This window comes from Micropterus salmoides, unplaced genomic scaffold, assembly GCF_014851395.1.
Source record: "Micropterus salmoides isolate LMB-PRFRI ecotype aquatic unplaced genomic scaffold, ASM1485139v1 Ms_hic_scaffold_17, whole genome shotgun sequence".
In the NCBI taxonomy this organism is placed as follows: Eukaryota; Metazoa; Chordata; class Actinopteri; order Centrarchiformes; family Centrarchidae; genus Micropterus; species Micropterus salmoides.
The window spans coordinates 16,621,368-16,645,380 of NW_024040817.1; the positions used below are offsets into that span (position 1 = coordinate 16,621,368).

General features: G+C 38.5%; 1 protein-coding gene across 1 annotated transcript in view; it reads left to right on the forward strand.

The window, feature by feature from the left end:
* Positions 1–24,013, forward strand: part of csmd3b (CUB and Sushi multiple domains 3b) — a 236,710-nt gene that overhangs the window by 107,547 nt on the left and 105,150 nt on the right. The window contains exons 8-10 of the mRNA XM_038725460.1: positions 8,324–8,445; positions 20,209–20,312; positions 21,278–21,390. Of these exons, the coding sequence (XP_038581388.1) occupies positions 8,324–8,445; positions 20,209–20,312; positions 21,278–21,390 (339 nt within the window). The remainder of the gene's footprint in view (positions 1–8,323; positions 8,446–20,208; positions 20,313–21,277; positions 21,391–24,013) is intronic.

Here is a 24,013-nt window from a genome sequence, read left to right on the forward strand (position 1 = left end):
TGAAAGGGAGAAAAAAAATAGTAATAAAGATAGTGAGAGAAGGAAAAGCAGAGGAAGGAGGCAAGAAAAAGCTGAATAATGTCACACCTACTCTTCCTGCTTAAATTGCAGCCTCTGTGAATGTAAAATTCTCTATATCCATCACAAGACATTAGCATATGAACACCAACTACTGTTTTGAGGAACAAAGTATTGTAACATTTTTGAAAAACAGATTTAAAGTATATGGAACATAACTCATAGCTGGACATTTCAAATTGAACCATTTTAATCTCACTATAAACACTGAATCCAGCCAGACCTGGATGATGATTTTGTGATGTGATATGATATTGCTTAGTGGGGAATATTTCTTTCTATCGGTCCTTTTCTATCAGGAGGTCAAAGTGCAAGGTCAGCTATAGAGTAGCACCCTGGAAGTCCATAGGGGTGCAATATCTTGCTCAGGGGCAGCTGAGCAGGGCAGATGCTAGTCAGCCAAGCTATGGGCCCTACACTCTTTCCCTCTGGCTAAAGGACACAGTCTAAGCACATGCCTTCACTGCAACCCTGGGTCTCTCGTTTTGGCCAGACACACAGGGGGACTGACCTTCATTATGTGTTAAGTTAGCATGACAGCACAGATCGTTGTAAGCAGGCAGGATATAACCTGGAAAATACAGTTAGGATATGGCTATCTCACGTGGACTGTGGTTGGTCCCTGACAGTTAACCTTATTATCCAACTCATATTAGATATATCTTAGAGGTGATATCCTTTGATTGGCTCTTTAAGATTGTTAATGGCTGTTAGGGATTCATCATCACTAAATACTTTATAATGACCAGTTCAATATAGCGCCCATCAAGTCTAGCATTTACCTGAATTTGACGATGCTAAGAGAGGCTAAGCCTCCCCAAAGGGAGACTGCCAATGACATTAAAAGTCTCTGATGTTGTACCCTGAAGCAGTGAATGGTTAAAAAGAATGACCTCTGTCACTGGGAAACAGAGTCAGCAGTCCGCAGTCAGCAGGGATCTTTGAAGAAAAAGTTATGTGGGCAGGGCAAGACACTTTCACCGAGCAACTGTAGCAGGTGTGCATTGTTAAAGCTGTGTTGAATTTAAAACACAGTACCTGGAATTCCCAGCACAAACTGTTCAGTGAGCAACTTTTTGACAAAACCATGGCAAAGTGCACCATCCTACTCCATGGTTGTTGCTAAATAACTAGTGATTTTGTGCTAGTTGATCTTTGTTGTTTTGAACATCCCACAACGGAGGGCACTGTTACTCCAGTGTGGTCCCATAATACAGTTTGCATAAACTCAATTTATGCTACCCTGTGCAAAAGGCAAACAGTAGCAACAACTATTTGTGATATTTATTGTTCACAGTTCATGACATGATCTCTGACAGATCTACCTCTGACTTAATGCTATTAAATTTACCCACAAGTCGTGCTTGTTTAGACACTAATATTTTTGGAAAAGAAGATACTGTGTTTTCTATTTACTATGTGTTCTGTGTCATTGTTATGCAGTATATCTCTGCCCTACTTTGGTGAAACAGAAAGACATATATCTTCAAACCTCCCATAAATCTCAGGATAATCACACTGAGGTTGCTTGAAGGACAAGATACATGTAACACTGGAATCATATATTTGTGACAACAGTGCTGTGGCTTTGTGTGAGCTATATTCCAGAATCACTCAAAAGAGAAAACAGAAAAGAAAAACCACAATAAAATGCAACTGTAAACATTGCAAATATACATTTAAAGCTTGAAGTAGGGTGTTTTGGTGGCTTAGGTGAAAAGCATAGAAAAGAATATAGAGACTACTCCTCTATTTTTAAACCTACTCCCTGTTTACCCTTAGGGACAAAAATCCAATATTGAAATTCCAAAAATATAAATGCCCCAGAGGCAAGAGAGAAAGGCTAGTCTAAAGCTAACAGACTGTGAGTAGAATAAGCTTCACTGTTGTCTAGAAGTGGTCTGAGACTCGTTAATTTAATACACTTTATCTTCTACCTTCTTTGCCAGACAACCAGTACATAACATTGATATTGTGTAAACATATCCAATCAAGAAGTGTGGAGATTATCTAGGTATCTGACACATCTGGCTCTTTTACACTGAGTGTAAATTCATGTGTGACCAATTACATTTTAGTTAAAAGAGGAGTGTGCTCAAGCTTGACAAAACAGAGCGCAATCTGGAAAGGGAGCTAGAGCAGGTCTACATTGTTAGTAGGATACTGTAGTATCAGCTGGCTGATGGTGACCAGTCACATCAGCTCATCTCATCTTCTGTTTAATCAGCAGTTCTAGCCTCCAAGATAGAACCTGCTTATGATTTTAGAGCAACCTAAAAATGCTTCCAAAACCTCCTTTAATTTTTTTATTTAGTTAGTTAGTTAGTTAGTTAGTTTTATAAAGACTCTGATACGCCTGATGCATAATGATGCAAACAAGAGAGATGGAAATATCTGGCCAGTTAGGCTACAACTGCAGTTAGTTGTAGTACAATGAAATGTTTCTAGTATTATTGTCAGTCGAATATATTGCTGTTTACTAAGGGGTATACTCCAAATAATTTGCACTGTATAAACATGGAAACTGTGTGGCTTCCCACTCCAGTGTGTAAAAAAAAAAAAAGGTTGAGTACATATTTTGAAACAAAATGTAATTAAGATACCCATTTGAAGAGGTCATCTGAGCTCATGGAAATGTCAGTGCAATTTCATTCCAAATTGTGTAGGCCAAAAAAAGTGTATGCTGCATTTGCATAAACACAACCTGAACTGCACCGCTACATCCATCGACACATGAGGAAAAAATAAAAATAAAAATAAATAAACAAGTAAGCTAGTGCGAGAGAGCAAAGCAGCCATGATTGTGTTTTTTTGCATGTACATCAGATCTTCAGTGAGACGTTATGTTCTCTAAAGTACTGTGACCTTATTTAGCTAACTTTGTTTCATCCTGTTGAACTAAAATAGAACGAGGCTAGCTGAACACCGCTCAAATTTGACCTTTACATCCAGACCACCCAAGAGCTAATGTAGAAACTTGTGAATAACATTGAGAGAGAGGCAATCTGTCAGGAAGCATCAAGCCAGCTGACTTATTAAAGGGTCGCCTCTAAATACAGTTAAATGTGTGTTTTGGCACATTACAGAGAGAATAAAGTGAATGTATGTTGGAATTTTGATCTGATCACAACAGCGAACCAATCGAAAGAGAGAGAGATAATCACTTTATTAGACACAATAAAACAATTACAAAACTAAATAAAAATAAACTACAAAAACAGCCATCAAATCCAAATGTCCTTCTGTCCACTCTTACAACACTTTAAATGAGAGAAAAAGAGAGAGAGAGAGGGTCCATGTGGCACCTTGATTAATGGACAGATGGCAAGGCCATTGAGCCAACTCTCGCTCTGTCTGTGAACTCCTGGGGAGTTCAGTTGATCTGCCTGAATATACTGACTCAATGAAGGATGCAACATGTCAACCCAATACACACACTCACACACAGGAAAGAAAGAAAGAAAACTGGAAAGAAACTCAAGTGTAAGGTACGACAACTACACTAAATGATTGTCTGTCTGTCTCTGTATGTGCGTGTGTGTGTGTGTGTGTGTGTGTGTGTGTGTGTGTGTGTGCGTGCGTGCGTGCGTGCGTGCGTGCGTGCGTGCGTGCGTGCGTGCGTGCGTGTGTGTGTGTGTGTGTGTGTGTGTACCCATTAGAGCTCTAACCAGAGCGAGGGCCATTGGAACACTGTGTGCCAGCTTAATGATGTCATCAATCATTCTCTGCGTCCATTGGTCAATCTATCAGCCTGTTAAAACAGCCAGTAGGCTTTGCTGCAGAAGCTTCTGATCTCTAACCTGACTCAACATTGTGATCTAAGGCTCAGTATGAACACAAGAACTTTTTAAAAGGTTTTCACCAGAAAGTTATGATTTGGTTGATATGTATTTGACTTTTAGGGTTTCTGACATTTTAATATTCATCCACACTCAAATTTGCTAGACTTGTTGGTACCATAAAAACTGTCAAACACACTCTAGACAAGTGGCACCTGTAATTAAAAATGAATGTGATAGCCAGACAAGTAATATTTGTATCCTTGTTATCAACACGAAAATAGAAGATACCCCCTAACCCTTTCCGTCAAATTTATGATTTGAGGTTTTCATTTTAGCTTACCTGTCTAGTTGGTTACACATCATCCTTGTCAAAGTAACTTTAATGAGAAAATTCCTTTTATGGGAATGTTTCTTTAATAATTCATGAAGTTCCTTTGATGAAGAAATTAGGAAAGAAGAACCATTTTAAAAAATTACCTTACACTTTGCTTGTAGGCATTTTGTGATGGACTGGTAGATTATATACAATGTCACCAAGGCACACCAATGATTGATCGCTGAGTTTATAAGCTCAGAAAATACCACAGTCTATTCATTGATAGTTGAAATGTCTTCCCAGAGGATACACTTTTGGCATAAGCCAATCCAACAGTAATGTGTTGGTAAAAGTGTGCAATAATGATTACATTTGGATAACATACAAAAGTTGAAGTCCGGCACTGAGATCAAATATGTAATTGTACCAGCAGGACATTGCTGGTCCAGTAGCACACCCTTTCCAAATCATCCAATGAATTGTGTACTTAAGAAAACTCATCCGTATGATTCAGTTTTATTTTCTATTTGATTTACCTCTTCCCCAGTTCTCTTTATGCTCTTTGGTCAGGGTGCAGGGTCAGGCAGATAATCTGGAACAGGTAGGGGTTAAGTGTCCTTGGTATGCTTCAGGAGGTATTGCTGTATGGATGATTGAACCTAAGCCCTACACTTGGGGGACGACTCACTAACCGCAAAGGCCATCCTGTTGAGAAAGCAGCAGAGTTTTAGACCTTGAGTGTAAGGCAAAGATCAGACCGAAAGAGTTTCTGCTATGCTAGAATGGAAAACCAATTCAAAACATTGTGAAGCTGTACATTGTTAAAATTCAGACTCAAAAACACCTTCCCAGTGCATATGGAGTGCGTCCGTTATGCTCTGAAGCCATAAAACAAAACCTGGAGAACTGTGAGCAAGGGCATTGGAGTTACAGAATAGGTGTTGGCAATGTGATCCTTGCCTGAAACATCATTTAATTTTGGTCCGCATCCCAGCGGTTTATGTGAGTATGCGTGTATGTGTGTAAGAGTGAGAGAGGAAAGTGAGAATCCTGGGGGAATCCAGTTGATCTGAATATATAAACTCAAAAGAGGATGAGTTGTTACGCACACACAAGCACACACACATACTTAATGCGGTTCCTGTCTAAAACATTCAGTTAATCTCACTTGTGATTCCAACAATATGCTTTTAGTACCAGATAGACCTCATCAAATTTTTTTAATTTGATCTAGAATTCATTATCGCTTCAATGATAGTGTGGCCCTTTTGGCTTCAAGCCCTCTATATTGTGTGCCAGTATAAATAATGATGAGAGGGAGACAGAGAGATACAGGAAGAGACACAGACAGACAGAGGTGTGAGAAAACCATTATAAAAAATACTCCTTAGTCTTGCATTCAAAATCTTACTTAAAGCTGCACATAGGGTGACCAGATGAGAATAGGTGAAATTCAGGACAGGGGAGTTAGGGGTGGGCCTGAGCATGCACAAAATGTTCATGATTCCCTGCACTCCCTGCCAGAGCCAGAACAGAGTCTATCTGTGGGTGACACTAAAAGAGTAATTCACAATTATCAGTATGTAATGGTATTTCGGTTATAACTAATCAAAACAGGATTCAGGATCCAAGACAACTACTTGTAATTTTGGACTGTCCCAGATTTTGTCGAGGTATCTGGTCACCCTAGCTGCATAATATGTTTATATCACTAACAATGAATCAAATGACTATGTGTACTGTAAAAAAAAAGTGTCACTGTTTGTGACCCACAGAAAATTAGCGCCCAACTTTTTACCTCTTTTAGCTCATAGTTTTGGTTTTCCAACTCACTCTCATCAACCTGTTTTCTAACCACAGCCAGCTGATTTTTTCAGTGTCCCCATTTTTGGTGGCCTGTCCCCTTCCGGAGCTGTCCCTGGAAATGTCTCCGTATTTCACGCGACTAGAAATACTGGGCAGCAGAGCCTACCAGCTGGTCTGACCTCACGTTGTGCTTGTTCATAATCTGTTCACCTTAGCGTGAGTACAATAGAGCAAAGTTTAAATATGCCACATACTTCTGGGTATTTTAATCTATAAAAACATTAAATCATATAAACTGATGTTTTGTATACACGTCTTTACTAGTAGATGAAATGGAGTGAAAAGTACAAAACTTGAACTTGAACTTGCAAAGTATCAGGGTAGAATTATCAAGTAATTATAATGAAAATAAAACATACAGAAGACAGGAGTATAAAGGGGTAGGAAGAAAAATAGAGAGAACGAGAGATCGGCAGATGATAGAGTGTAATGTAAATCATGAACTTCATACAATGGCTGATAGAGGGACCAAGACAGCGTGAATAAAAGGTGCAGAGAGAAAGACAGAAAGACAGACAGATGCAGGCAGAGAGACAGATGGTGTTTAATATAAATTATGGGATGTTAGCTCCTCTGGTAATTCTGCTGATAACTCTCTCCGCGCTATCGCTATAGCAACACTGTGCCCATTCTGCTGTTGGCACAGTGATGGGCTGGCCATTCGTTCAGGCCGCGCTGATTGTGCTGTCAGCGCACACGCACACTCTTTGAGACATGCAGATAAATCATTTCTCACGTGAAACTCAAACACACACGCACGCTCACACTTCATCTCTATGTATCTATCAGTTTATAAACTTCAGTGAGCTGAACACAAGAGAAGGTCAACTGAAGATGCATTGAGAATTAGAAAAACATGCATCAACTGGGTTCAGACAGGGGGAACTCAGGCGAAGATCCAGAAGACAGAGAGACGGGGAAACACAGAGACAGACAGAGAGACAGACAAGGGAGATATAGGGTTGTCTCTAAGGGGTCTTGTACTTGTTCTGACACTCTTACAGCATCTCACGGACACACCCCATTACACACACAAAAAAAACACACACACAAACACACTTTAGGATGATTCTTTTACTTGTTCCCTTCCTGCATTATCACAAGAGCAGCCAGGAGTGTGTGTGTGTGTGTGTGTGTGCACGTGTGCTTGAATTTTTTGTGAATTGTGTGTGCATGGTGGGGAAGTTTGAATTATGTTTGGATGCATGTCCTCGTAAGTGTTCTCATGCATTCTCACACGCAAGTCTGCTGTGTAGCGTGTGCATGCAAGTATATTATTTTGCAATGTTGAGTGTGGTTTTTTTTCTTCACTGTAACGTACGCATCAACAAATGTGCAACTGCATGTGCGCCTGTTTGTAAAATATGACCATATAAGTGCTCATGCTTATGTGCTTTTGTGTGTGTGTGGCTGTTAACTGTACGTGTTCCTGCGGCCTACCGCTGAACAAACTAATTAAGGAACAAACACTGCTTCAAACCAAGCAGAAAATTACCTCCCAACTCTAACAGGGCGACCCAAGGACAGACAAGCAGGTTCTCTATCACATCCAGTCAGAGCACACAGCCTAATAAAGGCTTCGCTGGTTTATCGAACAACTAGCATGTGTCATTTTCAACACCCCACTGAATGTAGCATCACACTTAGTGTTTAGTGAGTTTGTATGACTTTCCCGCATGAATGGGACATACTGATGGTACTTTGCTTCTATGGATTCACATAGAGAATCTCCACTCAAACCACATTGTTGTACACTTACACCAACTGTCAGTCACTGTATCTGTTACATTATCCCATCATACCTAATGTAAGATGTGTGTCCCAAGCTGCACTGTAAATGTTTTACTCTTTTTAAGATGGAATGTAATTTTTACCCAGCTAGTAGTTTGAAGTTGTTATCTTTCAGTGGATATTGAGAGTAAACTGCTGGTGAGTGTCTCTATCAGTCAATTCTACCTAATCCTGTGGTATTTCACAGCCTATAGCTTCCAATTAAGTACTGCCATCCAGGGAGACGTCGCTGACAGTATCAATAACATCTTTCTGACCTTCTGTTCCTCTTTCTGTTCTTGCCTGCACTCCTTCTTTTCTCTTTATGTCACAGCACTATTAGCCCTGTATTAATGTCACTTTTAATTGTTGTAACTACTCTGCTACTGTGATCCACAAGATTTTTTCCTGAAAATCTCTGGCTAAGTATTACCGAAATGGTTTAATTATAAAAATTGTCTCTCAACAATTGCTACTAATAACAATGACATTATGCTTTTTATGTTCACAGTGAAGACATGTGGCAGTAATCTCCAAGGACCGTCAGGAACCTTTACATCTCCTAACTTCCCAATTCAATATGAGAGCAACGCACAGTGTGTGTGGATAATTACTGCTTCAAATCCCAATAAGGTAAATGCCCTTCTCTCTCGCCTTCTTTGTCTCTCTGTTTTTGTCTGTCAAACAAGCTCTCAAATTCAAACTGTTGTTAATTACAGTTTTTTTCAATTTCAGTATTGCTGCATTGGTCAAAACTGAAGTCTTATTGTCAAAACTCTACATACAGTCAGTGCAGCCGAAGTGTATGTGGACCAAACTGTGAATCATTTTTCATTGCTTTCACACAAAATGCATTCAAACACACATTCTTTCTCCAAAATTCATGAACTCTTTTTTCATTACTACTTGACTGTCTGCAAACACTATATATATATATATATATATATGCAGCACATTTTTCAAACCCTAACACACTGTGTCCAAAACTGTTAAAAACACATTCAAAACAGAATGATTGCAAATATCCTGCATTTTTGCAGTAACTGGATAGATAAATGTAGAAAATCTTAGCAGAACATTTATGTACATTTTACATTTATGTCTATGTGCCAACTGAGAAAAACTATATTTCAGGAACTTTTTTTCATAAGTAAATTACTGAATGCAGTGATATAGAAAGATATTATTAAAGCAAATTTCTGATTCATTCTTGTTACATATACTATAGTACCGTCAAAAAGTAAAAATATGTACTATATCTTACAGTTTTTCTCAGTCACTTTGGTGCATTTCTAGAATCATGCTTTAACTTTTGGAAAACTATTTGTATTGGTGAAATATGGCTAAGGTTTGGATGACAATGATTGAAAATGCACAAGGCTGCACTTTTTATGTATGGCATTGATGAATTTCAGCAGTACAGAGTTATATATTGCAAGGAATTGGACATGATTCACAGTTACGCTTTTACTGTTTGTAATGTAATTTGTTGACAGAGCATGTCATTTTGATGCAGAAAATAAAAAAAACATGACTATTTTACAGCACTGCATAGCATAATGGAAACCGTTACAAAAAAATAAATGTAAGCAAGAAAACACCCCCTCAAGTTGATGTTCCTATCAGGCCACAGATTCTTACTCACATCACAACAAATATCTTCATCAGTTTACTGTAGGACACATTTACAAAAAAAAGTCTTATAGACATATGTAGAAAAAATGTTTCGCAGGTTATCACGTGTTCAGCCATTTTGCATGTAGTGACTTATGCAATGAACTTATGACTAGATGTTGTGAGGTGTAAGACTATTCAACAGAGAACCAATATACCGTAATACATTCTGATCAACATGACATACAGTAAGCAATTGATCATGTAGGAAACAATTTCTAAGATTGAGAAATTGCTTTTACATGATGTGCACAAGTAAGATGATGTGGAGGTTGAACAAGTAGAATTTCAATTTTGATCTGAGCAACAACTGTATTCTACAAAGAAATACTGATAATATATATATGAAAAAATCCATCACATTTCAAAGATAAAAGTTCATCAAATTTACTTAATGTTTTCTGTTGTTAGTGTTTTTTTAGGTCAGTGTGTTATGATTAGGTCTGGGCAAAGTTGCCAAAAATGTTATCACGATAAAAACATTTCATATCAGTCGATATCGATAATTATCACGACATAAGTCAAATCATTATTTCTTTCAAGTTCAAAGGCATATTTTTGCTCCTGAGTGAAAATTGAAGAAACCAGATGGTTAATTATGTGGTTAAACTTGACTTTGGTAAGAATGTGACAAATACTTGATGCCAAACAGTGGATCACTTCACAAGTCTGAGTTAGCAAATTCAAAACTGTTATCTTTTTCAGCAAATATGATTAGTTTAGTAATCTTTTTTCAGGCTTCTTTTTTCAACAAAATAAATATTTTAATAGAAAAATTAGGTGCTAATTTGTTCACGATTCAAATGAATTAAAGCAAACATTTATTGGCGATAAAATGAACATATTATTTTGTTATTGAGGAAAATTATATTACGATAATTATCATTATTGTTTTATTGTCCAGCCCTAGTTATGAATGACAATGCATGCTTTCTGAGTGAGAATTGCTGCCATTGTTTCGATTGAATTTTTGTGGCTTGTATGAAGTGTGTTGGTGGTTTGAGTGACTTCTGGAGGTGAGATTAACTGTTTGGCCAAGATGCATGTTGGTAACGCAGTATGTGTGAAGAGTTTTGAAAAAGTGGCTTCAGTTTTGACCAATGCAGAGCAATTAAAAAACAAAAAAAAACAAAAACTGTAACACACATTGCAATTAATTGTTTTGGAACTAAATGGAATATGACCATTTGATATTTTTAACCAGGTCAGGTCACTCATTGGTGGGCCTTGAAGCGGACACTTTAGGTGCATCGGGACTATTGAGAATATCTCTCTTATGGTGCATGGTGAAAAAAATATGTTAATTCTATTGTAGAAGAACTTCATTAAAAAACGGCTTGGAATACATTTATTATTATGTGAATACATATTTGGAGTTGATATTTTGCATGTAGGCTGTAATTGTATTACTCCCCGTAAGTGTACCCACGCCAAACACAGAACAGAGCAGATATGAAATGTAAGAGCAGCACTGGCAGAGCAAGAGCGGGGAGTACACATCATCTTGCAGTCTGCCCTATTGTTAAAAGTGTGTTGGAAATACAACATGCTGCAGTGAGACAGAATGTCATGAGTGAGCGTAGCGATGCAGCTCAAGTTGTCTGCCTAAACTAGCCTGCAGGCTTTGTTCCATTTGAATTTTATGCATTCAATGTCATTTTAATTGATATAACACAGCAGCTCTTACAGGCATTTACAAATTTAGTTTAGCAGCATTTTTACATAATTGAAATGTGTTGATAATGATTCATATAGGAGGAACCATGCATGCTAGTCAGAGCATATCAGTGTCTCATCCTGTGTGATTGGTTAATCCTGCAAAGGGGCAGACGAAAGGCTAGGTTAGATAGCTGCAATTGGTCGCTTTATGTCCCAGGAGAAATCTGATTGGTATTCAGGAGACACATCGTTATTCCACTCAGGGTCACTGTGGTGACCGCCCTGTCGTCAATGGCAACACCTGCGTCAGCACCATGGCGATGCACATACACATATGTGCACAGTCACACGCACACACTTTTGCATGCACGTGTGATCAAATATACACACACACACACACACTTTGTCGTTTTGCTCTTGCTCAAAACCTTTATCTCTCGCTCTCTCTTTCTGTCCCCAACTCTCACACACAACTCTCTTTGTCACTGCCCAAGGCCTGTGGTTTATGGCCTAGAGCAAAACATTCTCATTTGAAGGCTACAATGTGTATGTGACCGTTGAAGGCTATAGTACTAATGCCTTTCCTCGCCCTGTTGGGTACGTGTGTGTGTGTGCGTGTGTGTGTGTATAATGTGTGTAAGTTGAAAATGAATGTGTATTTATTATGTATGATTATGGATATTGCCAAACACATTGCCCTAAATGAAGACCTGATCAACTGAAGCTGCATCAAGTCATTTTTATAGCACTTCATCATCTAAGGCTTTACCTTATCACTGTAATGTTCTTTTATCATAATACATTATATATACAATATGTCATGTGCTATACTGAATCAAAGACATGTCATGTGCTATACTGAATCAAAGACATGTCATGTGCTATATTGCGCCAGACGGTATGCCACTATATCAAACAAGAGGTCTTTAAATTTGTGCGGTACCTGACCTGAAGAGGATGGACATCCATTTAGAACAAACACAGAGGCGGTGATCTAGCAGGGCTAAGACATGTAGCACATGAACCACAACATCCCTGGGTCAAGTCTTGCTGGTCATCGCCCATTCTGTCGTACAACATTTCCTCTCTACCTTTAAATAGAAATCTTTTTCTTTTTTTTTTCTTTTTTTTTTACAAAGCAGACCCAATCTCCAGCTGACCTGAAAGAAACTGGACCCATGCCTGATCGTACTCTAAGGAGTCTAAATAGTTAATATCAAGTGCTGCCTTTAGTTGATTTTAAGATGGTATAAAGCACTTACCTCTGTTAACATATTAAGCTTTTATTGCTTATGGTTTGTTTGGATCCCCATTTGTTTTTGGGGTTTTTTCTTGGGAGCACTTCAAACAGTAAACAGTAACATTAACATTGCATCCAACAATAAAATTGCATGAAAATCTTATATGTACAAGTCATTAAACAATTAGAACAATTTCACCTGATTAACAGTCAGAACAAACAGCAATAATAGTGTCAGTTTATCTGAACTCTTTATTCATGTTGCAGAAACTCAAAGGAAGCCTATATTTCTTGTTTGTTGTTCAGGCCCTTTTTCAAAAGCCTCTTTAGCTGCTTCCTAAAAATCTTTTGTTATAAATTCTTGAGATGTAAAGCACGGCAAAGTGTTCCAGTGAGATATGGCTTTATATATTACTGTTTTTTTCATACCATTTGTCTTTGGTCAGGGTAGTGTAATGTGACCCCTCCTCACCTGCCTTATTGGATTACAAACTAGTCTGGAAAACTGCTGATAAAAAAGACAACTCTTAAACATTACAGCACTTCAGTATTAAAATGGTTTGTATGTTTCCCCCTTGAAACTTTGTCAATTAACTAAGTTGATTAAGCCACAGCAGATAAGTTGTTGTGTCTTGATCTTCTAAAGATGCGTTACGTGTTGCTGATGTTACTAGATTCTCTGTTGGGTTCAATCAAAATTTTTAAGAGATCTGAGACCCATAGCTTTTAAAGTCAAGGTCAGCTAGGTAGTGGTCAGGGTTGGTAATCAGGTTTCAGGGGTCAGGTCTCTCAAAGACCTCTACCTTAAAACTTTTTATAACAAATCTGTCCTGCACATCTATGGAAATCTGTGTCTTTAAACCCAGGGCTGTGGTCACATTCATCAGTTTGGCGCTTACAGAAATTGTGGAAGACAGAGGGCAAGAGAAAGACATGAGCATGACAAAGAGTGACAAATCATTTAGTATAACTCCAAATCAATTCCCATCTTTATTCATTCTTGGCAAGTTGTTGTATTCATGCTGGCCACCTGTGAAGAGGCTAGAGCATGTGAATATGTAAATCCAGATCTTGCTCAGGGCTTAGCATCTTTTGTACTGTCAGACTTGTCCTACTACCCTCAGATAATTTTCAGTTTGTTCCAGTGGGTTTTTGGCCGAATTTAAGGAAAGATGCGGTATAGTTAAAGGTAAAGACAAAGTATTAATCAATCAATTTGAAAATATAGTTCTTCAAAAAATTCTTAAGTGATATGTGATATGATTAAAAGCAGCAAGTATTATTATTCTGAGAAGAACCGTACTTTAACAAAGCCAATATATATTTCAGAACATTTGTTTCATGAAAAAGTGTGATCAGAGATTATAGAGTATTTAATCTATTGGGAATGTATCACATAATTGGCTTTAGCATAAATCACAATGTTAAATTTGCTGAATGATCAATTTTAAGGTTGCAAAAATACATGGTTTAGTACACAGACAACGGTCACCTTAGTTAGTGTTGAGGACATTTTAGTGTTCATAGTTCATGTTTGTTTAGGAATTTGCATTCTGTCATGGTTCAAGAGATTAGTGGAAATTGCAGATTCGGAGACCCATCTAGTGGAGGCAAAGGTGGCTTATTTAATTATTAATTAACTTATTAATTATTAAAAATCTGGCTTATGTTGGGCAGGTGGCAGAAGCAAACAAACCGTGGGGGAATTGGCAGTTAAACAACAGGTAACAGGCAAGATCAGAATGAGCGCACTGATGATCTGGCGAACTGCAGTAAAAACCTGTCCTCAATTAGGAGGCTGATGAGGCAAGGAGGGGCAGCTTAGTGGGCAAGTGAGCGGTCAGTTGAACTCCTGAGGAGAGAAGGCAACAAGATACATAAACGCACACTGGGACTCTAAAAGACAGAATCTGAGGCTTATAAGGGGGAAGTGGGTGATGGCGCAAGCACTACAACATTAAGGCAATAGTCCCAATTGAGCTTGCTTCTCCCACTAGCAGAACATCTCTTTTTTTTTTATTTCTTGTACATGTCTTTCCCTATTTCATTCTGTCTCTCACTTCTTCTTATTCTCTGTCTCATCTTTCTTTTTCTCTTTTTTATGCTGCCCATCCCTCCTCTTCCCTCATTCCCAGAGGCTCTGTCCTCAGAATTACCCAGATTCTTCATTAAAGAGCTCAGCCTGAAACCATCAAATTACTATGGAGAACGAGAGAATACAGAGAGGGAGGAGGAGGGCACTTCAGGGGAAACTCTGTTTATCACTGTTTCACTCGTATCGCTCTCTCCAATGCACCCTTTCCCGTACATATTCTACATTTCTCACTGTCTCCTTCTCATATTCTGAAGGTAAAGATACACAGAGATTCTATAGCTTCTGTGTGTCGCTCTGTCTATGTCAGCCCCATTTCTTCTGCTCCCTTTCTCTCAGGTTAAGTGTTAATGGGGTTCCATAGCTCTCTGATGTTATTACTTCATTTAGTTTTGGCAGAATGAGCCTTTAGAGCCAATTCATTCTCTCCTGTTCTCATTTAACCTTGGGGATGGCCATTACTGCACTTCTCTCTTCTCTCCTCCTATTTTTTCTAAAACAAAAAACAGATCTTACTGTACTATTGTCTTCTCTTTATTTCCCCCACCATTTAGTTTCTTATTTTGCTCTTCGAATGTTCCCATCTTCTGTAATATCAGCAAGTTTCTTCAAAGAACTTTCTTCATATGGTCTTTTTATGATGCATGAAATAAGACAACTTCATTTCTGTCCAGCTATTTTTAAATTCACTAATTCAGCTGGATACACAGCTAGCACATACAGCTGCTAGATCATACTCTGTTATATACAGTGAGAAGCATGAGCTGGCTTTGCATCACTTCATATGCATTTGAATGCACAGTGTAATGCATAACCCATGGATACAAGAAGACTAGTGTAGTGCTGTTACGCTGCATATTTAGTTAACACTACTATGACAAACACAAAGTAAAAGTAATACAAGCTCATTGAGTAAGAAGGGAAAGTTACACTTTTGGGTAACTTGGTTTGTACTTTTACGGGCATTGAATTCAGTAATGCCCTGTAGGCCTACAGAAATCAGACATACACACTAAAGATATGATAGAATAATTGCACTGGCTTATTTTACTTGCTGTTAGTGATTAAACTGGGATCCTTATGCATCTTCTTGACAGGATGTGCTGCGTAGCACTTTTTCAGGGCTCAGGTTAAAAATGTTAAACATTTAGCAAAAGAGCACTACAAATGTATTTTTCAGTACAGTAGTTGCATAGCAACAGTCATGCATAGCCTTTCACACAGGTTCTTGTTCAGACTTGGTGTCTTAAAGTGAGGCACCTTGTGGATTCAACTCAGTGAAACAGAAGTAAAGGGGGAAACACTAAGTTGCAACGGGCTCTGGCCATCAGTCTTTATCAGCCCGGCTCTTCTCACAATGGCACAAATTATACCATCTAGGCGGAAGCACATTCAAGGGGAGCAGGTGGCAAAGGGTTTACTGTAATACTGTCACAGACAATCTATTATTCCCCGGCCCTGTCTGTGCCCCCTTTACATCACTGACTGTGTCGCTGGCCAGGTGTTTCAGATATACCTACAGTAGCTGTATCTTCAAGGTATCCCTAGATCATATTATGGTATGGGTGGGGAGGATCACCTCATTGTCTCCACGACAACCAAAGGAAGTGCTTTATCAAGCAGAAATCCAATTCTGTCGCCTCATTGGCTAGAAGCCATATATAGATGGAAAGAAGGAATGCAGCAGCCAATTAAAAAGAGAGAGACAGAGAGGGTGACACCAAGTGAGAGGGAAAGATAGAGAGAGGCAGGAGAGATGGGGTGAGAGAGAGAGAGAGAAAGAGATGGATGTTTTCATGAACACCAACCTATTAGAGGAGAGGAGAAATATGTAGAATGTGTTCAGCTTCATCTATTGCGCGCGCACACACACACACACTACACTGAAAGAGATATCGAACGTGCACATAAACGCTAACCCACACACTATCAGTAATGAGGTTCCAATCTAAGTTGACTTCAGTGCAACATTCACATTCATGCACACAGAGACACACACACATAGACACACATGGCCACAGTGTAATGTAGTGATATTCTGGCTGTGTTTAATGCTGTGTGAACAGTGCTGATGTGGCATTAGGTTGTTCTGTAAAGGACATGTAGAAGGAGATAGATAGACCAGTCTTCACATTGAAACACACAGGTCTTCCTCTGTCTTTATGCACTACATGGCCAGACAGGTCTGCGGCCTCATTACAGAAACTTTCTGAAATCCTGAAAACAGTCTGAAATCCTATCTTATCTCAATTTAGGATAACATTTAGTATCTTTGGTATTACATGTTTCCTAACTATGTTAAGGAAAAAATTATCTTATCTTGGGATAGGAGTTAAGCTATTACAAAACTTTTCTTACTGAAGAATTTCCTAAATTAGGATGGCATGGACCCTATCCTAAATTCAAAATAAATAATAAAATGGCATCACAAACTGCTGTGAGGTCTCTAGGGCAATTACAGTGAAGACAGGGAACATGAACACCACAATGTTATGGTTGACAAACTGCTCAATCCATGGGGGTGATGGCGCATATTTAAGATGCTTGCCTTTGGTGTGGGACCTGGGTTCAATCCCCCATTGTGACCCATCCACCATTGTGTCCCTGAGCAAGACACTTAACCCCTAGTTGCTCCAGACCATCGTGCGACCTCTGACATGTATAGCAATTGTAAGTCGCTTTGGATAAAAGCGTCAGCTAAATGAATAAATTTAAATGTAATCCATATGATGACTCTTCAAATTTCTCAGACCATATATTAATTGGTATATTTTGACTGTCAATATGATTTATTGTCTGCTGAATCCATTCAAATCTTTCTCCTGGGCCGATAATTTGGAAGAAAACTTCCCAAAAAGATGGGGTTTTCTCTTCTCCACTGGCATGACATTTTCTTATCCATTATAGCAGGAATTGCTTCAGTAAGAGGAAGATGGGATTTTTTCAATCTTTAAAACTTAAATTAAGGTAGTAGGACAAGTAGGACATTTTTCTGTTCAGGCCCCTGGTCTGTTCCCACGACAGAATCAAAGATGGCAAGATGCTCTCCTTTATGTAGCCAACTAACAGCATTATTCCTAGCACTTCACATAATTTCCGTAATAGTCGCTCAGTTCTTCTCCCCCTTCATTTTATTTATTCAGTTTAAATATGAGCCAAATTACAAAAGTCAGCATCTAGAAAAGGCAGAGTTTCTCTTTTCACACTCGCAGATGAATGGCAGCTGGAGTAACTTAGTGTCTACTCACCACTGCGACTTAATATACAAGTTCAGGAACTATTTTCAGTAGTAAAGCACTTTCTGAAGTTCTTGAGTAAATGCAGGGCTGGTGTAAAAACTACACTCACAGGAAGCGTCTTGTCTGCTGGCAGTTCATGAGAATCAGAAGATGCATTCATCTGTACAGCTTAATACCCACGCAAACCATCAATTGTGCTTTTTATAAGAGAATCTTTTCTGGTGCACGTTTGCATTATTTACTCTAGACGTAGCAGTTGTGTTAACCCTTTAAATGCAGGATCAAGGTTTGCCTTTGGATAAAATGTGTAAAAACATTGTTTATGTATACTGGTATATGTTATATATTGTGAGGCTTGCTGTTGGATTGAAAGCTTGCTTAAGGCTTATAGGAATATTGCGATAAGTGTGAAAATGGTGACTATGTAATCACAGAAATTGACACATTAATCTCCACAAAGCGGGGCCTGTCTGTATACGTGAGTGTTTTAGTGTGTGTGTGTGTGTATGTGTGTGTGTGAGAGAGAGAGTGTTAGTGTGTGTGTGTGTGTGTGTGTGTGTGTGTGTTTGTGACAATGTGTGCTTGAGTGCTGGTGTGTCTTTGTATGTGTGTGGGCTTGCCAGGGAGAGTTTAGCAGGTTTGTAGGTGATGCTTTAATCCGATCTGCTTCCTTACATGCCAATAAGACTGAGTCAGCATTGTGAGCTGGGCAAGTTACTGCTTCATCTTTGTAGCCTCCTCTCACTTAACTCCTTTCCGGTGACCTTAGGTAATGGTGCTGTTGATTCTTTCCAGTTTGTTTGATTTAATCGTGGTATGGCCACATCTGTTTCGTAATATCTTTTGTAATGTCATACAAAAGGTAAGTCTGCTTCTGCTGCCACAAGCAAAATCGAAAATTGACTTGAATAAAAATGAACCCCACGAACAAAAGCAAATCAGACGACACTGCCAACAGATAAGTAGTTAAACAGCATGTGAGGGGAAAGGCATGGTCACTGTAATGTGTGCTCAGTTTTTCATTTGTTCCCTCTTTCTTTATAGATTCAACGGTTAAGGTCACAGTGAGGATAAGCTGTTTATACTTCAACATGCGCACTAGTGGTATCATGTCCCCAGGTGTTCAGGTTGCAGATAGTGGAGGAAGAAAGGAAAAGGACTATATTCATGATGTCTAACTCAAGCAGACTACAAAAACAGATGCTCACAAATAAGAAGATAGTGATATGGACGTAAATGTGCTCAGAGTTAACACACCAGCGTCAGACCTGTATGCTGTTTTGGATGTTTTGAAGTCCTCCGGCAGAATATTGAATCTGGAAATCTGAAAATTCCTCACAAGGAAAGAGGAAGAAGTGAAGGATAGGCAGTGAGGTTTCAGTCTTCCCCTGAGGGTCAAGTCAGAATTTTAGTTGAAATATTCTAACACGGTATGTTGCTAGCATCAAAGATGTGCTCATTATTACCCCCCATTCCTCTCTTTTGCCTCCTCCTCCTCTCTCCTCCCTTTTTCTATCTGCCTTCATCTTCTTCCTTCTCTTTATCTACTCTCCTCTTTCTGTCCCTCTCATCCTTCCCCCCAACTCTCCTTTTCTCTCTCCTCCCTTCTCTGCCAAATGTGTTTCTCTCTGGTCTTAGATGAAACAGAAAGTGTTGGTTTAATAATTCCTGATCAGACTTTTGAGCTGTGTGCTGATTCTCCCAGCTTCGAGTGCAGCGCAGGGTGGTGCTTCTTGTCTCTTCCTAGTTCTTCTTGCAACGCTGAATGAAGTCGTACCACAATGTGTGATGCATTAATGCATTCTAATGATTCACCTGCGGTCATGTGTTCCAAGAGAGAAATGTGTTTTATAATATGGTCATAGGTGAAATTCTAAACATAAAAACATCTATGGAGCATTTGGTGGTTATGATTGGGGTCAGTGGAGGGCAATATAGATATATCCCTGACTCTATGCATGTGATTTCTCATAATTTTTTCATATTTTGTTGTTTCTTTTTTCACCTTTAAGTTTATTTTCAAAGAAAAGGTAATTACTTGTGTAAATGTATTACCTCAGCCCATTTAGGCCAAGTTTCTGTCGAGAAAATGGGCGAGGCTTAACTGACATTTATTTTTATTTTTAATAGAAAGTCATAATATTAGGAGGAAAAGTGTAAGTTGGAATTTTTTTAGACAAAAGTTGTAATAATATGAGAACAAAGTCGTACTTTTTGCAAGAAAAGATTTCTTAACAGATATCATCATGACACAGTTCTACATCTTATAAACAGATGGTTGTTAAACTGGGATCAATAAAGATTCATATACACTGTAGGGGTATCTAATGTTTGTCTGTTTTCAGAATCTGCTTCATCTTGTCAAAGCTAATAAATAAGTAGCCCTGACATTTATAAACCTAAATGTCAGGCCCAGATTGACTTTGACTGGGTTGTGCTTGAAGTGGTTTGAAACTGACACGTATGCTTCTGGGTTTTTGTGTGTGAACTAGGTAATCCAGATCAACTTTGAAGAGTTTGACCTGGAGATAGCCTATGATACTCTGACAATAGGAGATGGAGGGGAAGTGGGAGATCCTACAACTATACTACAGGTGTAAGTATTACAGTATCATTTTACATTCTTATTTTTTGTGAAAAGTTTTTATTTATTTATTTTTTTTCTAGCCCAAATCAAGCATTTTAGGATTGAGTGTGTCACATGTGGGCGGATTGTAAAAAACTTTAATACATTATTCATCTATGAATCAGTGGTGGGAAATCCCACACTGTATCATAATTATATAATGCATTTCACATTAAAAGAGATAGTTAGTCCTTGCTTGAAAATTATGCATATTAAGTTGTCTTCTGCTGTCATACCAGACAGATTATAGCAACAAAACACAGGGAATGTAACAACTTTCAGAAAATGGGCTCTCTTAACTGCAGTTTTGCATTTTCTTTGTGCAACACACATTGTGTTTCCATAATGACCAGATGCCCTCATGAGCAGCAGCGCTGTTGTCAGTCAGTCAGATGCTTTACAACACAGTTAACATGTTCCACATAAAGTCTAAATGATCAAAGTAAACTGACTTTTTCCATTTTAAGCCATCAGCTGCCAGCTAGCCTAAAACCTCCATCTTCTTTGTCGTAATTAAGTCAGATCGTAAAACAGCAGTCTGCATTATGTGTGCTCCACTTAAAAAGATGAACTTGTCTTTGAAATTTGAAAATGCTCTGCAGTGCCCAAAAGGATAACAGATGTAGAGCCTTTACAAAGTGGCTGATTTCAATTCACTTTGGAGTCGGTCAGTTTAATGCCTAAAAGAGGGCTGGCATTCTGAGAAAAAAGCCACACAAAAAAAAGGATGGTATGGATGCAATTTGCTTTTCTGAGGGAGCATTCTGCAAAACCAAAGCATTCAACTCTAACGCAGTATGCTCCAGCAATTTGTTCACACTCACAGCAGCACTTGAGAATTTGATTATGGCTATGATTGCAGGGATGAAAATTATACTTTTTATAATGGCGACTATAATTACAATGATTTAATAGTGTTGTGTTTTATGCCCCAGCCTATCAGGTAGCTTTGTTCCTGACCTGATAGTCAGTATGACCCACCAGATGTGGCTTCACCTACAGTCAGATGAGAGTGTCGGATCTATAGGATTTAAGATCAATTACAAGGGTAAGAAAAGAGCATGTGTATAAGTGTGTTTGAGAGATAAAAGAGAAAGGATGGGAAAATGTAAATTAAGTGTATGTGTGTGAAGGGAATGAGAAAAAAATGTTTTTTTAGTAAACTTGCAAAATGTTGTGTTTGTAGGCCAAAGATTCTTCTCCATGCTTCATTCTACCCTTCAGTCTAGGAGGCCTATTTCTTTGTGTTACCATCCACTGGAACAGTGTCCCAAATGAAAAGTCTGATTTATAAGCAGCAAAACACACCCTTGTTCAATGACTATTCTATCTAGATCTATTAAGGAGAGTTAGATTGCATTTAAAAAAGGCTCCCCAGTCTTTGCTATTAAAGACAAAGCCTCCACAGGTTCCTTACACTGCGTTTATAAGCCCATAAAGTATCTTGTGCACTAAAATCCTTCTCCAGCCAAGCCAGTTGAGAGTATACACATCAAAGACATCTACTGGCCCAGTCGGCTGTCTTCCTGTTGGCTCCCTGCACACATGAATAGGATAAAATAATTTAATCATACGGCTTCTCTAGACTTCACGAAGGTTATTGGACCAAACTGATCCAATTCTAAAAATAAAGAGTCATTTGTGACACTCAAAAAATGTATTCACTATTCTACAGCCACTTCTTTTTCAATGATTGTGTATAGGAAAAAATCTTTTTGGGCTAGTGTGCTTCACGTGATGAACATGGCCACTACACCAAAATTGCTTTATAGCCCAGCTCCATTCTTGGGGGCTTGAGTAGACCAGGAGCTTATGCTATGATATGTTTGCTAATATGTAAGATATTGCTGTTTAACTTATTACTAAGTCAATTCACTGATTTTTAAATTGTCAATCAAAAATGGCACTGACTTTTTCATTGATTGTTTTTACAGTATGGGCACATTTCTGTGGGGAGTATTATAGATGATTTTGATAGCAGATGATTCTTTTATTTGAAGATGACATCAAAAGTAGTGATTAGGGCTGCAGCTAACGATTATTTTAGTATTCAAAGCTTCTATAGATTATTTCAACAATTTGCGTCGTTTAAGAAGTATTTTTGGTTGGCGGCGCCGTTCACACTACACAAGCTGCCGTCATATGACAGCAGTCTTGAAGTCGGTGTGGTGTTCACACTACGTGACTGATCGGTGACAGGGACATACTCACACTACAGGAGCCGACAGCGGCTATGTCACCCGACGCAGGTCTCCAAACCATGTTTAGTCAAGAAAACACACATGAAATGTGAAACGGGAGATGAATGATCCTGCACACGAAACAGCTGTTGTTTGTTATTATAAAGATAACAGTTATAAAGACTCTGGGTGAAAGAATGGATTAGCTCACGCAGGTAGCAGGGATTGTCTGTGCTACAGAGAGAGTTGCAGGTGACTCATGAGGTTACAACTCACGGCTCAAAAAGGACAACAACAAACACATGTGTTTACATTTTCAGCTGAGGACTGCGGCTTACTTTGTCTAGTCTTCAACTTAACAATCAATCATGATTTCAGTTAAATGCTAAAGTTGCTGTTACTGTTACCTTATCTGTGGTCCGCTGGCAGAACACCGGCTGCTTTTTGTTCAGGTGCTGTCGTGCTGTTGCGGAGGCGAAGTTTGGTTTTACGGTGGACGGACGGTAACATTAGAGTTGTTTTCTTTTAGCTTGAAATAATCCCATACTTTCAACACTTTCTTCTTTGCCCCTCGCTATTTTCTCTTTCTTCCTCGACTTTGCAAACAGCTCCATTATAATCACATCGTTTTGACAGCGTAAGCGCGATGTGCGACAGTAATAAATGTCCGTGCGAAACACTGTACTATATAGTTATATGGATTAAATGAAGCATCAATGCAAAGAATTTGTTTCGATGCATTTTATTAATCGATTTTATCAATTTAATCGATGAATCGTTTCAACCCTAGTAGTGATCAACCTAGGAGCATGTCTACTTTTACATACTGTCTTCCAGATTTGGAAGACTCTTCTTGGGATGCTTTTTAGGTTAAATTTGTAAGTGATGGATTTTTTACAACGGAAAGGATACAACGTTTTCCATGTGAAAAACATTTTTTCACAAAAGCATTTTTTTTGTTTAGTCTATTGAGTCTATTTCAGGGCACTTTCAAGGTAAATTGTCTGGTTTATTTGTTATTTAAAAAAATAAATGTTTGTTTAGAACATCTGACCTTTATCTTAATGTCAATTAAAACGGTTTTGTTCTGTTGAAATGATCTCCTACCATTCTAAAAATATTAACCTTTCCTAAGTTCTCTATTTGATAGATGTAGTGTGAATTTGATTACAGTTCGTGAAACACAGAGAGGTGCAGAAATGAACTATGAGTGCCATCATCTGTGGATTTAATGAGGTCACAGTGGAGGGTCTGGTAATGCAATGAGTTGCAACCAGAGCCGGTAAGGCTCTGACTACAACGTTTCACATCTACAACGTCACACAAAGAGGAGCAAGATAACTTTGTTAGGCAGAAAGCCGTGTTAGATTCTTGTTCATCTCAACTTTATTTACATGTCTGCTCTGGTTTAGTCATTTCCGACACGCCAACTATAACTGCAGACAGGCTGCTTGCAAACTAATTTAGAATATGTCAGAAACTATAGTGTAA